The 15,548-nt window shown below is 58.1% G+C and overlaps 2 protein-coding genes across 5 annotated transcripts in view; both read left to right on the top strand.

Moving 5' to 3' along the window:
- The window catches only part of BAIAP2L2 (BAR/IMD domain containing adaptor protein 2 like 2), a 25,029-nt gene extending 15,186 nt beyond the window's left edge, over positions 1-9,843 (top strand). For 3 of the 4 annotated variants that reach the window (XM_032266752.1, XM_032266751.1, XM_032266754.1), the window contains 7 exons: positions 5,124-5,276; positions 5,597-5,732; positions 5,864-6,089; positions 7,526-7,666; positions 8,321-8,528; positions 9,035-9,081; positions 9,367-9,703. In XM_032266752.1, the coding sequence (XP_032122643.1) occupies positions 5,124-5,276; positions 5,597-5,732; positions 5,864-6,089; positions 7,526-7,666; positions 8,321-8,528; positions 9,035-9,081; positions 9,367-9,442 (987 nt within the window). In that variant the 3' untranslated portion in view covers positions 9,443-9,703. Of the gene's footprint in view, positions 1-5,123; positions 5,277-5,596; positions 5,733-5,863; positions 6,090-7,525; positions 7,667-8,320; positions 8,529-9,034; positions 9,082-9,366 lie in introns of all 4 variants that reach the window. The other variant, XM_032266750.1, reaches the window with a different exon arrangement.
- A 682-nt stretch (positions 9,844-10,525) lies between these two features.
- The window catches only part of SLC16A8 (solute carrier family 16 member 8), a 6,643-nt gene continuing 1,620 nt past the window's right edge, over positions 10,526-15,548 (top strand). The window contains exons 1-5 of the mRNA XM_032266606.1: positions 10,526-10,724; positions 11,346-11,674; positions 11,834-12,055; positions 12,708-12,851; positions 13,112-13,948. Of these exons, the coding sequence (XP_032122497.1) occupies positions 11,842-12,055; positions 12,708-12,851; positions 13,112-13,948 (1,195 nt within the window). The 5' untranslated portion in view covers positions 10,526-10,724; positions 11,346-11,674; positions 11,834-11,841. The remainder of the gene's footprint in view (positions 10,725-11,345; positions 11,675-11,833; positions 12,056-12,707; positions 12,852-13,111; positions 13,949-15,548) is intronic.

Below are 15,548 nucleotides of genomic sequence, written 5' to 3'. Positions count from 1 at the left end.
CGTGGACATATGTTTGCATCTGTCTTGGGATATAAGAGTAGAATTGCGGGGCCATAAGGTTACTCTATGTTTAACTGTTTGGGGAACTTCCAGACCCTTTTTCAGAGTCTCTGGAAGTTTCCATGTTCATCAGCAATTTATGAGGGCTCCAGCTGTTCCACATCCTCACAACTATTTGATATTGTCTCTTTTTTTTTGAGACAGTGTCTCACTCTGTCGCCAGGCTGTAGTGCAGTGGCTCTACCTCAGCTCACTGCAACCTCCGACTCCCTAGTTCAAGCCATTCTCCTGCCTCAGCCTCCCAAGTAGCTGGGTTTACAGGCACACACAACCACATTCAGCTGGTTTTTGTATTTTTTTTAGTAGAGACGGGGTTTCACCATGTTGGCTAGGATGGTCTCGATCTCCTGACCTTGTGATCACCTGCCTCAGCCTCCCACAGTGCTGGGATTACAGGCGTGAGCCCCCACACCAGCCTGTTACTGCCTTTTTGATGGTAGCCATCCCAGCAGGCATGAAGCGGCATCTCGCTGCAGTATTGATTTGCGGTTCCAAGGTGACTAGTGACATTGAACATCTTTTCCTGTGCCTCTTGGCTATTGATATATCTCCTTTGGAAGGAAACTCTTTTTTTAACCTGTGTTAAACTCCTTTTTGCCTGTTAAACAGTTAACCACCAACATTAAGAGAAGAGCTGAGCCCCTCCGTGACTGCTTTGGGGTGGGTGAGGGCCCTTCAGGAGGGAGCTGTGGCTTGAACAGATTTTCCCCTACACAAGGGGTTCATCGTTGTGCATTGCTTTAAAGGAATGCCTCAGGCTGGGTAACTTATTTTAAAAAGAGGCTTATTTGTCTCTCCGTTCTCCAGGCTGTACAAGTGCATTGCCAGCTCTGCTCCTAGTGAAGCCTCTGGAAGCTTAAAATCATGGAGGAAGAAAAAGGGAAGCTCATAGCCAGAGAAGGAGCTGCTGGGGGTGGGGGTGCCACACTCTTTTGAGATGGAGTTTTGCTCTTATCTCCCAGGCTGGATTCCAATGGCATGATCTTGGCTCACTGCAACCTCCGCTTCCTGGGTTCAAGCAATTCTCCTGCCTCAGCCTCCCAAGTAGCTGGGATTACAGGAATGCACCACCACACCCAGATACTTTTTGCATTTTTACTAGAGATGGGATTTCACCATGTTGGCCAGGCTGGTCTTGAACTCCCAACCTCAGGTGATCCACCCACCTCAGCCTCCCAAACTGTTGGGATTACAGGTGTGAGCCACCACGCCCAGCCACCACACTCTTTTAAACAAGGAGATCTTCCATGATCTCATACAACTCATTACCATGGGGTAGAACACCAAGCCATTTATCAGGGAGCTGCCCCCATGACCCAACACCTCCCACTAGGTCCTAACTCCAACACTGGGGGTCACATTTCAAGATGAGATTTGGAGAGGACAGATATCCAAACCATATCACATAAGGAGCAAGTAACTTGTCTGAACCAGATGGACTTTGGAACATCCAATATATGACTCTTAAGAGAGCTAAGCAAATATGTTTACTTGTTGCTTTATTTATAAGTAGAAGGCACATTTAGGGCCGGGTGCGGTGACTCACACCTGTAATCCCAGCACTTTGGGAGGCCAAGGTGGGCAGATCACAAGGTCAGGAGTTCAGCCTGGCCAACATAGTGAAACCCTGTCTCTACTAAAAACACAAAAATTAGCCGGGCATGGTGGTGGGTGCCTATAATCTCAGCTACTCAGGAGGCTGAGGCACAAGAATGGCTTGAACCCAGAAGGCGGAGTTTGCAGTAAGCTGAGATCATGCCACTGCACTCTAGCCTGGGTGACAGAGTGAGACTCTGTCTCAAAAAAAAAGAAGGCACATTTAGAATAAGATTTAAAGAACTCTAGGTGCCTGGGCACAGTAAGTTGAATGAGAAATACATTTCTCATTATAATAATTAGTCTTAGTCCAAATCTAGTCAATAACATGCCTTCCCACCTTACTCTTAGCTTCTCCAGTTTTTTATTTTGTTTTTTGTTTGGTTTGGTTTTGAGACCAAGTTTCACTCTTGTCGCCCAGGCTGGAGTGCAGTGGTGCGATCTTGGCTCACTGCAACCACCACCTCCGGGGTTCAAGCGATTCTCCTGCCTCAGCCTCCCGAATAGCTGGAATTACAGGTGCCTGCCACCATGCCTGGCTAATTTTTTGTATTTTTAGTAGAGACGGGGTTTCACCATGTTGGCCAGGCTGGTTACAAACTCTTGACCTCAGGTGATCCACCCGCCTCAGCATCCCAAAGTGCTGGGATTACAGATGTGAGCCACCACGCCCGGCCACTTCTCTGGTTTACTGCAGCTGTGCAAATGTATCTCCAGGATAAATGCCTAGAAGTGGAGTTGATGAGCCCAAGAATATGGTCATTGGTTGCACCAATTTATACTTCCATCAGTAACGTGTGAGTTTCTGTGCTTCTGTACCCCTTGACAACAGTGTGTGAGCAAACTTTCTGATCTTTGCTAATCAGAAAGGTAAAAATGATATTCAGTGTAGCTTTACCTCAGACTTGTCTTAAAAGCGAGCTTGACACCTTCTCATGTTTCAAAGCCATTTGATTTTCTGTGCTGTGACATGTCAGTATCTTTTCATCCACTTTTCTTATTAATTTGTAGGAGCTCTTGATACGTTACTAAAGCAGCTTTTTCTTGGTGATGAGTTGCAAATATGATAACCAGTTTGCCATTTATCATTTGCCTGTGTTATGGTTGGCTTTGCCATACAAAAACATTCTTTATTTATTATTTATTTTTTGAGACAGAGTTTCGCTCTTGTTGCCCAGGCTTGAGTGCAATGGAGATCTCGGCTCACTGCAACCTCCGCCTCGCAGGTTCAAGCGATTCTCCTGCCTCAGCCTCCCAAGTAGCTGGGACTACAGGCATGCGCCACCACGCCTGACTGATGTTTTGCATTTAGTAGATACGGGGTTTCACCATGTTGGTCAGGGTGGTCTCCAACTCCTGACCTGAAACTCAGCCTCCCAAAGTGCTGGGATTGCAGGTGTGAGCCACCGTGCCCAGCAAAAACATTATTTTTATTTAGTAAAATGTATCGGTCTTTTCTTTTTGAGTTTATGGGTTTGGTGTCATACTTAGAATGGCTTTTCCACTTCGTATATATATTTTTAAACTTTCCCATGGCCTCCTTTATGGTTTTGAAACTCTAAGCGGTGCTTCTTCTCACCTACGATTTATTTTAATTTTTGTGGTTACATATGGGGTATACACTTACGGGGTACACATTTATCGATGTTTCAATACAGGCATACAATGTGTGGTAATCACGTGCTGGAGAATAGGGCATCCATCCCCTCAAGCATTTATCCTTCGTGTTACAAACAATCCAATGATACTCTTTCAAACCCCTTTTAAAATACAATATGCAGAACCTAATGCTCTCACTTTGCTTATGCCTCTGAAACTTGGGAACGAAGGCCTTTGGGTTTTGTCTTTGTGCTCTTCTGCTAATTAGTTACCGCAAGGAGGCAGAGGGGCTGTCCACTTAGTGACCAGCGAGGTTAGCTGCTCCTGTGATGGGAGGCACCGAGCCTTCCCATTATTGCTGCCTGAATTTGATGTGAGGTTGTCGGTCATGGGGCCAGGTTCAAGGCAGAAATCATTGAAAGGTGTAATCAGAGGGCTCATCTTCCAGGAAAGACCGATTCAAACCACTTCATTGCTTACTCAGTGTGAGACCTTGAGCCAGTCATTTCACTTCTCTGACCCTCGGCATCTTTTATAAACTGGAGATAATAATTGCACCTACCACCAGGGCTATTGTGAGAATCAAGTAAGATAACGCAGCTAAAGCATTTAAAGCAGGGCCTGGCACACAGTCACTGCTCCACAAGGGAAGCTTTTCTTTCATGCCTGTAATCCCAGATATTTGGAGATGGAGGTTCGCTCTTGTTGCCCCCGCCTGGAGTGCAGTGGTGCAGGATTGGCTCACTGCAACCTCTGCCTCCCTGGTTCAAGTGATTCTCCTACCTCAGCCTCCTGAATATCTGGGATTACAGGCATGCATCACCATGCCCAGCTAATTTTTGATATTTTTAGTAGAGACGGGGTTTATCCATGTTGGTCAGGCTGGTCTCGAACTCCCAACCTCAAGTGATCTGCCCACCTCGGCCTCCCAAAGTGCTGGGATTACAGGCGTGAGCCACCACACCCCCAGCCAGGGGGAGCTTTTCTTAAGGTGACAGTCTTGAGCTAGGCCTTGAGGGAGGGGGATTTTGAAAAGAAGAGGGAGAGATCTTTATAGCTGGAGAACAATCCTGATTGTACCTGGGATTTAATTTATGGAGGTGACTGAGTGACAACACAGAAAGGTCAATATCACTGAAAGAAGTTTTAGGTCAGGCATGGTGGCTCATGCGCCTGTAATCCCGGCACTTTGGGAGGCTGAGGGCAGGAGTTCCAGACCAGCCTGGCCAACATGGTGAAACCCCATCTCTACTAAAAACACAAAAATTAGCTGGGCGTGGTGGCACATGCCTGTAGTTCCAGCTACTCGGGAAGCTGAGGCAGGAGAATGTCTTGAATCCGGGAGGTGGAGGTTGCAGTGAGCCGAGATCGCACCACTGCACTCCAGCCTGGGCAACAGAGCCAGACTCCCTCTCAAAAAAAAAAAAGCATTTTCCAGAGTGTTACAGGTTAAGTAATGGGACTGGGTTCTTTGGTCGCAGTTTCTGGCTAAGAGCCATCCCTGACCCCATCACTGCAGACAGGAGGATGGGGCCATTGAGTGGCCAGGCCTGGGTGCTTCTCTAGCCCTGAAGCTGGGCGGTGAGGACAGCCCCACTCAAAACACACACACTGAGGCACGGAGGTGGGGGTCAGGGGAAGCTCTTCATGGAAAATGGAGACGCCTTTGCCAAAAGTGGAGGGTGCGGGGTGTATGGTGAGCTAACCCCAAGTGACACCACAGCGGTCTTCTGGCTCTGTCCAGCTAGAAAATCTGGTCGTCCAGAGCTGGCAGGGACCGAGCTCTCAGGCCGAGGGTGCCATTTTGGGTCCCTAGGATTCAGGGAGCCTCCCGGACCTGGCTGACCCCGGTGTCCCCACCCGGCCAGGCCCGGGGGATGCTCCAGAACCGCGTGCTGCTATGGAAGGAGCAGTCAGAGGCCAGCCGCGGCCCGTCGCGCGCCCATTCCCCCGGCCTGCTGGGCCCTGCGCTGGGGCCACCGTACCCCTCGGGCCGCCTGACGCCCACCCGCCTGGACATGGTGAGGACCTGGGCGCCCCCGCCGCCGTTCGTGCCCCCGCCGCCGTTCGTGCCCCCGCCGCCGTTCGCGCCCCCGCCATCCCCCGTGAGGCCCTGGGGCCTCAGGCGCCCCGCCTGGAGCCTCCTGCCCCCCAGGCTCCCGCTTTACACCGCGCACCCCGGCCCACCCTTCCGCCCCGGCGCGTTCTCAGCGCCCCCGTGGTGGCCGGGCCTCCGCCCCGAGAACCCCTACACCGACGCCTGGGACTGGGGGTGGGGGCTGGACTAGGGCGCGGCCCCCGCCCCCCCCGCCCCACCCTCCCCTGCCCGTCTCCCCCGCAGCCCCCAAGGGCCCTGGGAGAGTTCAGCTCCCCCCGCAGCCGGCACAGCTCCGGCTCCTACGGCCCGGAGCCCGACGCGAGGCCCGCGTCCCAGCTGGAGCCAGACCGCAGGTCCCTGCCCCGCACGCCGTCTGCCTGTGAGTGCCCCCACCCTGGGGCGGCGGGAGGGCCGAAAGGGGCGCGGGGGTGGGGCTGCAGCAGGAGGCATGGAGGGCAGACGCGAGGGAGAACTTCCCACCCACGTGCCGCCGCGCTCTCCCACCTGCAGCCTCGCTCTACAGCAGCAGCACCCAGCGCTCGCGCTCCAACTCCTTTGGCGAGCGGCCGGGCGGCGGCGGGGGCGGCGGGGGCGCCAGGAGGGTCCGTGCCCTGGTCTCCCACTCTGAGGGCGCCAACCACACGCTGCTGCGCTTCTCCGCCGGGGACGTGGTGGAGGTGCTGGTGCCCGAGGCCCAGAACGGCTGGCTCTACGGCAAGCTGGAGGGCTCGTCCGCGTGAGTGGGGGCCTTGCAGGGGCGGCCGATGGGTTAGGAAGAAGGCCCTGGGGGCCGGGGACCCGGGGACCTGCTAGACTGAGGCTTCCCTGGCCTTCCCTGGAGGCCTCGGACAATGCTCCTCTCTTCCCACCCCCCAGGCCCTGCCTCAGTTTCCTCATTCATTCAGTGGGAGTAGGAAGAGCCGCCTTACCAAGTTCAGAATGGCGGCTTTTGAGAGGGGGCAGAGGATGGGGAATGGGCAGGTTCTTCCAAAAGTGTGGAAATGGCAGAAATCCTATTCCTTGAGCACTTACTATGTGCCCTCCTGCCTCCGCGAGGAGGCTGCTTCCCTCTGCAGCGTCAGCCCTGGAGCTCCCATGCAGGTGCCTGGGCTGGGAGAGGCGGCTGAAATGTGCTCACCTCTTTTCGGTCACGGTCACGCTCAGTGGAAATCCTTAAAGCACCTAAGCCGGGCTGTTTGTACACCCGGTGTGGAAGAGGAGTTGGGGAGTTTCATACAGTGAGGTCACCAGAAAGCCTGGAGGACAGCAGGGCCGGCAGCTAGCAGAGGGAATGGGCAGGCACCACTGTCTTGCAGGAGAAAATGGGGCAGAGGGGCTGGCTGGAGCCAGGCAGTGCCCCCTTGGGCCTTTATGGGCAGGGGAGTGTGCGGTGCCCCCTCCCACCCCGGCTGCAGGAGAGAGGACACGCAGGATGAATGTGTGCATGGCTGAGCGGGTGGTGGCTGCCTGAATCAGCCCATGGATGGATGGGTGGACCTGTGCGGAGTGGATGGTGGACGGGCAGATGGGTGGACCAGGGGAGGGGCGTGTGGGTAGGTGGTGGTCTGTGAGTGCATGTGGATGGGCATAAACAGGGGGGCACTGACTGAGTGGTTGGGATATGGGAGGATGCGTGGATGTGGGGCCTAGACACTGGTGGGTGACTGGAGAGGTGTGAGGGTCAGGGTGCTGGGTGGATTCATGGCTACACAGCGGATGGAATATAGACAGGTGAGTAGAGGATGGGCGATGGTTGGAGGGGCTCTTAGTTAAGCACGAAGGTCCATAGCAGGGCAGGTGACCACAGGGACAGGAACGGAAGGGAGTCAGTGGGAAGAGAGAACACCAACGACAAGGATGCCTGCTTCACAGACCCACGGCAAGGACAGTGTGCCAAAGATAGAACCTTCCAGACTGCAGCTGTCACACCCCCCTGGGATGTTCTGGGAAAGTCATTATCCATCCTGGGACTCACATAGCCTGCGAGGGAAAGTGATGGTGTGTTTTATCATCAGTAGGCACTCGCAGGGGAAACAGAATTAAACATACAGAATTGATTGTAGTCAGTCAATTCCAGGCGAAGTCGTTTCCAGGGACCCTGAGGGAAGAATGTTTTCTTTTGGTCATTGTCCCTGGGCCTGGCTTGAAGGACCCTCTCCCTCTGCCCCACAGGAGTGGCTGGTTCCCTGAGGCCTACGTGAAGGCTCTGGAGGAGGGCTCCATGAATCCCATGACCCCCATGACCTCCATGACCCCCATGACACCCATGATGCCCATGAAGCCCATGAACCCCGTGAAAGAGCTGCCTTCCAGGTACCTAAGTCATCAGGAGTGGGGCGGGGGCAAGGGCTCCGGTGACAGTGTCACTGCCCAGCTGGGAGGATCTAGAAGGTGCATTCTTGGTTCTGTTTTTGTTTTTGTTTGAGCAGTCTTGCTCTGTCGCCCAGGCTGGCGTGCTGTGGCGCAATCTCGGCTCACTTCAACCTCTACCTCCCAAGTTCAAGCCATTCTCCTGCCTCAGCATCCCAAGTAGCTGGGACTATAGGCGCACACCACCGCGCCCAGCCAATATTTTTATTAGAGACGAGGTTTCACCATGTTGGCCAGGCTGGTCTTGAACTCCTGACCTCAGATGATCCACCTGCCTCAGCCTCCCAAAGTGCTGAGATTACAGGCATGAGTCACCTTGCCCAGGTGGCAAGGTGCAGTCTTGAGCAGGCCCAGCCCCCTTCAGCCCCTGGAAAACCACCAGGCCAGAGCCCCACTCTCTGCACGGAAGGTCACTGTGTCCATCCCTCTGCCTGCTGTCAGTGCCTTCCTCCAGGCCACAGTCTCCTTTCACGCAGGTGCAGGGAGGAAGCTGTTGGATGCCTCCTCCCTAAGGTGCCCCAGCCACTGGCAGGACAAGGGATTGGCCAGGCCTGCCCCAACCCCTTTCCCTCCCTCCCCTCCTGTCTCTGGACTTAGATCCTACCCACTCCGGGGCAGCCACAGCCTCGATGACCTCCTGGACCGGCCAGGCAACTCCACAACACCCTCGGAGTACTGGGATGGTCAGTCCAGCTCCCGCACCCCAAGCCGGATGCTGAGCCATGCCCCCAGCCCTGCACATCCACCCTTGCCCAGCAGCCGCCGCAGCAGCATGGGCAGCACGGGGGTGGCCACTGACGTCAAGGTGAGCCATCGCCCACCCTCTCCCGGGGCCTTCAGCAGGCAGGGAGGCAGGAGAGCTGGAACCCCGAGGCTGTGTCACTGGGTGTCTGGTAGGGGACCCGTGCGCCTGGCCTCTGTCTGCTCCTCAGTGCAGGGAGGGGTGGCTCGGGGCTGAGTCTGGGCTGGAGGGGAAGACCAGGGTCCCAGGGCAGCGTGTGGGCTGGGGCTGGCTGGCAGGACGGGGCTGGGGGAGGCCAGGGAGAGCATCTCCTCATGGAGCCACCCCAGTCTTATTGTGGGGGCGCGGTTAATCCTCCACGTGGTGCTCTGGCCCAGGGGGTTCTCAGATCCGCAGCCCAAAGATTTCTGGGCTTCAGAACCTCGGGGTCTCATTTCCCAAGAGCCTGGCATGGCAGGGGCTCTCTGGCCCTGTCCTCTGCCCTATGGGCATGGGGATCGGGAAGGGAGGAGCATGGAATTGCTTGCCCTTTTCCCCACCAAGCCAGCCCTTCCCCACCCCCACTGCAGAAACTGATGTCCTCGGAGCAGTACCCCCCGCAGGAGCTCTTCCCAAGGTGAGTCCTCAAACAGGGGTCAGAACAGTGGCGGTGGGGGTGGCAGGTGTCCAGCACACACTTGTAATCCCAGCTACTAGGGAGACTGAGGCAGGAGGATCTTTTGACTCCAACAGTTCAAGACCAGCTTGGGCAACACAGTGAGACCCCATCTCTCAAAAACGAAAAAGAAAAAGATGAAATGGGGCAAGGCGTGGGTGGAGTCGGAATAGGGGCAGGAGGCAGGACCTGGCACAGCCAGATGGGGATCATCCGCCCCTCTCATCCCATCCTCTCCTCCAACAGGGGCACAAATCCTTTTGCCACCGTCAAGCTTCGCCCCACCATCACCAATGACCGCTCAGCGCCCCTCATCCGCTGAGGCGGGGTCCAAGGTCTTACCCCCCAGGACACCTGCCCCGGGACTGTTCGGAGCTGGCAGTGGCAGCAACGGCAGCAGCAGCAGTGACTACAAGAAATGGGGCGCTGAAACCAGAGGTGGCTGCCCTTCCCCAGAGCACCCCGGCAGCCCGAGCAGCTCAGAAGCACTGGCTTGGGGTCAGAGACCTTCAAAGTAAAGCAGGCGGAATGGGGGGATAGGACAATTTCTTTCCCTCCAGGGGCTCCAGGACTCTCCCTGGGGGACCTGCGTCTTGCCCCCCCAGCCTCTTTCCCCCTTTTTTGCCCCCATCGGGAGAGCCCCTTGTACCCTCTCCGTGCCCCACACATGCCCTCTCTGTACGTATGTCTTTTGTAAATGAAAAATAAAGGAAGAGGATGTGGCTGCAGGATTGGTGGTGTCTTATTTGGGGGACGGGGCAGGGGTAACGGATGGAGACTCCCCCATTGGAAAATGGGGTCCAGAGAGTAGTGAGGTTTCGGCTGTTCCCCGGGAGGCCATCTCACTCCCAGCCCCTCGTTTGGAAAACCCTTTAGGGTGGCCTCAAAGCCCTCGAGCTCCAGCCCCATCTCCACCGCTCATGTCTACATGTGGGTTTCCTAGGAAGTAGTGGCTGCTCGGGTCAAGGGAGGGGTGGCAGGGGCCGAGGGCTGGGACCACCAGCAAGCTGCCCTCAGGCGGCCTGGACACAGCACCCTTTGTTCTGCCCCCTCCCCCCCAACATTCCCAGGCACAGGCGTGGATTAGCTTCATCCTGGAGAAAGCTGCCGGCCCCTCCTGGAATGTGGCCTGCAGGGGTGGGGGCAGATGAGGCACTGAGGTGATTAGAACTGCTTGGGTCTCTCCAGGACAGGGCTGTGCCCCCAGCACCAGGCTAGGACTCCCTGGGCAGGGTCTCTGTGTCCCCCATCCCAGGCTCCAGGAGGCGGAGGGGCTCTCTTCTTGCCTCCTGGACTGGCTGGGGACAGAGATCCCACCGCAGAGGCCCCAGCCTGGCCTGGGGCTCCCAGTCTCTTCTCCCCTCCTGGACAAAAGCCTCTTAGCAGGGGTAGGGGTGGAGGGGGCACACACGCTAAGCCCCAGGCCTAGGGGAGGGAGCGTCAGGTGGGAGTCAGCCAGAGGCTCAGCCCAGGCTGGTGGGAAGCTGGGGCGTCTGCAGCCCTCATCCGGGTAAGCTTCACAGGGAGCCTCGACGGTGGCCCCTCCCTGCAGGCCTCAGGAGATGTGAGGCTGGACCTCCCCCAAACCCACAAGGCAGGCTCAGGTGAGTGTGGGGTGAGGGCTGCCTGGGATGACCCTCCTGTCTCCACCTTCAAGTGGCTGCCCCTTTGACAAGAGGACAACAGGCAGGAAAAGCCACAAGTAGGTCCTAGTGAAGGAGGGGCAGAGTTCCGGATACCCTAGGCGTGGGTGGCACTGCTCAGTGCCAGGAGGGACACTCCAGGCAGGAGGGGAGGAGGCTATCGCCAGCCCCAGGCTCCTGGTGCACCTGTCTCTGAGTCCACCCTCCTCATCTGTTATGGGGGCGCTTGTAGCCACTGCGAGAGTCCTGGGTGCAGCCCCAGGAATGAGACAGGCTTTGGAGCTATTCTCTGTACACGGAGGGGCTGAGGTTTGGAGGACAGGCCTCTCTCTCAGTGCTCCTAAGGGCCGCACCTGTCTGGCAGAAGCCAGAGACTTGACCCCTCTCCCCCAAGATTCCCAGCTGGCCTGGGGGTGATCAATCACCCATCTTACATCTGAGGAAACAGGTTCGGAGAGGGGAGGGGATGGGCCCAAGTCAGGAGTGAATCCATGGCTGAGCTGGGAGGCATGGGAACTCAGCTCCCCCGGCTGATATCTGCTGAAGGTGGCTTTTGTTCCCTTAGTGTTCTAATGACAATAGTCATTTCTGATCACGGAGAAACAGGAACATGATGCAAGGCTAAAGAGGAAACACTCCACGCACACGGGCCCTTTCCAGAGGCACCTGGCCCTCTGTGTTTCTTCCGTTATACCGGAGACCCTCCGGCATACGGGGCGACTTTGGCGCTGGACGCCCACCTCCAGGCGCACACCTGCAGCCCGAATCTCCGCTTCCCCACGCCTTCCACCTGAGGTCCCGAGGGGCCAGCAGTGTTCTCCAGAGGGAGCCTGTCCGAGCTGCAGAGTCAGGTGGGACCAGTCGTCCTCCCGTTGTCCTTCAGCGTCCTTTGCAGGAGAAGGAAACTTGGGGTGAGAATCCTACCTTCGTTTCCCCTTTTGGTTCCGTGACCTGAGCCACGCTCACGTGGGTAGCCCTGTGCCTCAGTTTCCCCATATACGTCTCCATCCGCCTCCTTCTCTGGGCTTCCGGCCCAGCCACTCCCTCTTGTCCCCGCCCCCTCCCAACAGAGGCAGAGATGGGCGCTGGCGGCCCCCAGCGGGGCGAGGGCCCTCCAGACGGCGGCTGGGGCTGGGTGGTGCTGGGTGCCTGCTTCGTGGTCACTGGCTTCGCCTACGGCTTCCCTAAAGCCGTCAGCGTCTTCTTCCGCGCGCTCATGCGCGACTTCGGCGCCGGCTACAGCGACACGGCCTGGGTGTCCTCCATCATGCTGGCCATGCTCTATGGCACGGGTCAGTGTCCCCGCCCGGCCCTCCGCCTCCCCGGGGCCCCTGGGATCCGGAACCAGGAGACACCCGACCCCCTGAGCATCCCCTTGACCCTCGGGGCGGCCTTGGAAATCCCCCTCCTTCCTGTGGAAACCCTGGCATCAGAAAGAGGGGAAGGGAGGGCGGTAGGGGATCAGCGGCCAGAGGCGGGACCAGCCCTGGGGGCTGCCCTGAGAGCTCAGAGGGCCCCTTCTGAGACCTACACCCGCCCATTGTAGAGGTGGGGAAACTGAGGTCTACAGAAACACCCGTCCTCCCCGCAGCCCTGACCACCTGTAGGTGGGGGCTTGCTGGAGTTCCCATCCTGGGAGGCGGGGCTGAGGCGGAATCCCAGGCTGTGCCTGGGCGAGACTTGGAGGCTGTGAAGGTTAAAGGGGTGTGGAAGCCACCCCTCTGCTTGGAGTCTGGGTTCTCAGGAGGGGTGGGGATGGAGTGTTCTGGCCAGGACACTTCCTTGCCCTCGCAGGGTGCTGTCCCTTTGGCCTGTCCCCTCCAAGCTGTGTGACCTTGGCCAGACAATTCCCTCCTCTCTGGATTCCTGAGCCAGAGGTGACCTTATTTCTTAGCGGACTCAAGCCATCCCAGGGCTCGGGTGGTGACCCTGCCCTGCCCACAGGCCCCGTGTCCAGCATCCTCGTGACCCGCTTTGGCTGTCGCCCGGTGATGCTAGTGGGTGGGCTGCTGGCTTCTGCCGGCATGATCCTAGCTTCCTTCGCCACGCGCCTCCTGGAGCTCTACCTGACCGCTGGGGTGCTCACAGGTGAGGGCCCCCTGGTCTTCCCCCCGCGGGGTTGGGGGTCGGGGGTGCTTGCTGCAAGATCTGTCCTCGGTTGCCCCACGAGGGACGGTCTTCGAAGTCCCTCGGCTGGGTTCCCGGGTCTACTGGATTTCCGGTCTCCCGGGCTCCCGGGCTCCCGGGCTCCCGGGTCTGCCCGCCCCGTCGTGGCCTGGCCCCTCCCTCCTGCGGGTGCCGGGGAGGGGCTCCCCGGGGACCCCGGCACAGCGCCGCCTTGCCCGCAGGCCTGGGCCTGGCCCTCAACTTCCAGCCGTCACTCATCATGCTGGGGTTGTACTTCGAGCGGCGGCGGCCCCTGGCCAACGGGCTGGCGGCGGCGGGCAGCCCCGTGTTCCTGTCCGCCCTGTCGCCGCTCGGCCAGCAGCTGCTGGAGCGCTTTGGCTGGCGCGGCGGCTTCCTGCTGCTCGGCGGGCTCCTGCTGCACTGCTGCGCCTGCGGGGCTGTCATGAGGCCGCCCGGGCCGGGCCCGCGACCGCGCAGGGACAGTGCCGGTGACTGCGCGGGGGATGCTCCGGGCGAGGCGGAGGCGGACGGCGCGGGGCTGCAGCTGCGCGAGGCGCCCCCCAGGGCCCGGCCCCGCCGGCGCCTGCTGGACTTGGCTGTGTGCACCGACCGCGCCTTCGCCGTGTACGCCGTCACCAAGTTCCTGATGGCGCTCGGGCTGTTCGTCCCCGCCATCCTGCTGGTGAACTACGCCAAGGACGCGGGCGTGCCCGACACCGACGCCGCCTTCCTGCTGTCCATCGTGGGCTTCGTGGACATCGTAGCGCGGCCGGCGTGCGGCGCCCTGGCGGGCCTGGCGCGTCTGCGACCGCACGTCCCATATCTCTTCAGCCTGGCCCTGCTGGCCAACGGGCTCACGGACCTGAGCAGCGCGCGCGCGCGCTCCTACGGCGCCCTCGTCGCCTTCTGCGTCGCCTTCGGCCTCTCCTACGGCATGGTGGGCGCGCTGCAGTTCGAGGTGCTCATGGCGGCTGTGGGTGCGCCCCGCTTCCCCAGTGCGCTGGGCCTGGTGTTGCTCCTGGAGGCCGTGGCGGTGCTCATCGGACCGCCCTCTGCCGGTGCGCCCCGAAGGAAGAGGGGTGGCGAAGCCTAGTGCCCCTTAGACGGAAGGAAGCTTCCTCCCTGTCTGAGATGGAACTTTCAGGGATGAGGGGAAGGGGCAGCCGGTGGGCGGACTCCTTGGCCAGTTAGTTCCTCCTCCACGCCAGACCGCCTGCTCTGGGTGAGGTCAGAAAAGCAAAGGAAGGTGCAGGGAAGAAAGCAACACTGCCACTGGCCGGGTCCGCCATCCCAAGCAGTTGGCATAAGGCCGTCTGAAGTGCAGGTGCTTAATCTCATGTTGCAGATGAGGAAACTGAGGCACAGAGGCTTAGCATAAGTTGCAGTCCCAGAATGAGAGCCTCAGTGTGCCTGGTGCTAAATGCCCATGCTTTTAGAACCCTGCGTCTGGGTGCTTTAGTTTCCCCAGCCTCCAAGGGTGACTCAAATGGGGACAATATCTTTGGGAAACCCCAGAGTGGGGGTGCTCAGCGGGCAGATGGGAAGAAGGAGAGGTGCTGGTGTCTTTCACTGTGCAGACGGTCTGCTGGCATGTCACTGTCACCCTTACAAAGTCATCATTATGAGGGTGGTCAGGGAGGGCTTCCTGGAAGATCCCCCAGGTAAAGGCACAGCATGGACAGGCAGGGTTTGTTTGGGGAACAGTGTCTTTATGCAAGCAAGTCAGGAACCAAAGTTGGAAAGGTGTGAGTGGGGGACATGAGGGTCTTCCTGGGTTGTCAGGTTATCTGGAAACAGCAGGAAGCCTGCCCTTGAGTCCCAGAGGCCAGAGGGCCGTGGGATGGGACAGTGAAGTGGGGTCGCTCTGCGGGGGGTCGCAGGCTGCACTGAGATGGGATGAGCTGCCTGTCCTTTCTCCAGGGCTGGGCTAGCCGAGTGCCCTCCCCAAGCTCTGTCCAGTGAGAAGGGCAAAGTCCCTGAGTCAGTGTGTGGGCAGCCCACAAAACCAGCTGCCCAGGACTCAAGAAACTGTCTTCCATTACTTGTGTGAATCGGGGTGGAATGGGGAAAATATCTGCAATTAACAGATATTCCTAGTGGCTCATGCTTGTAATCCCAACACTTTGGGAGGCTAAGGCAGGAGGACCACTTGAGGCCAGGAGTTTGAGACGTGACAGGGCATCATGGCAATCTCCTGTCTCTACCAAACAAAGCAAAACAAAAATTAGCTGGGCACGATGGTATGCACCTGTGGTTCCAGCTACCCGGGAGGCTGAAGTGCGAGGATGGCCTGAGCCCAGGAGGTGCAGGTTGCAGTGAGCCAAGAATGCACCACTATACTCTAGCCTGGGCAATGGAGCAAAACCCTGTCTCAAAAGAATAAAAAATTCCAGGGCCGGGTGCGGTGGCTCACACCTGTAATCCCAGCACTTTGGGAGGCCGAGTTCACAACCAGCCTAGGCAACATGGTGAAACCCCGTTTTGTACTAAAACACAAAAAATTAGCCAGGCATGGTGGCCTGTGCCTGTAGTCCCAGCTACTTGGGAGGCTGAGGCAGAATTGCTTGAACCCCTGAGGTGGAGGTTGCAGTGAGCCAGGATCATGCCGCTGTACTTCAGCCTGGGGACAGAGTGAGACTCTGTCTCAAAAAAAAAAAA

Source organism: Sapajus apella, unplaced genomic scaffold, assembly GCF_009761245.1.
Source record: "Sapajus apella isolate SASKATOON/1434 unplaced genomic scaffold, GSC_monkey_1.0 scaffold160, whole genome shotgun sequence".
Classification (NCBI taxonomy): domain Eukaryota; kingdom Metazoa; phylum Chordata; class Mammalia; order Primates; family Cebidae; genus Sapajus; species Sapajus apella.
The sequence above is the reverse complement of the archived record's forward strand: the minus strand, read 5'-3'. Positions and strand labels throughout refer to the sequence as shown.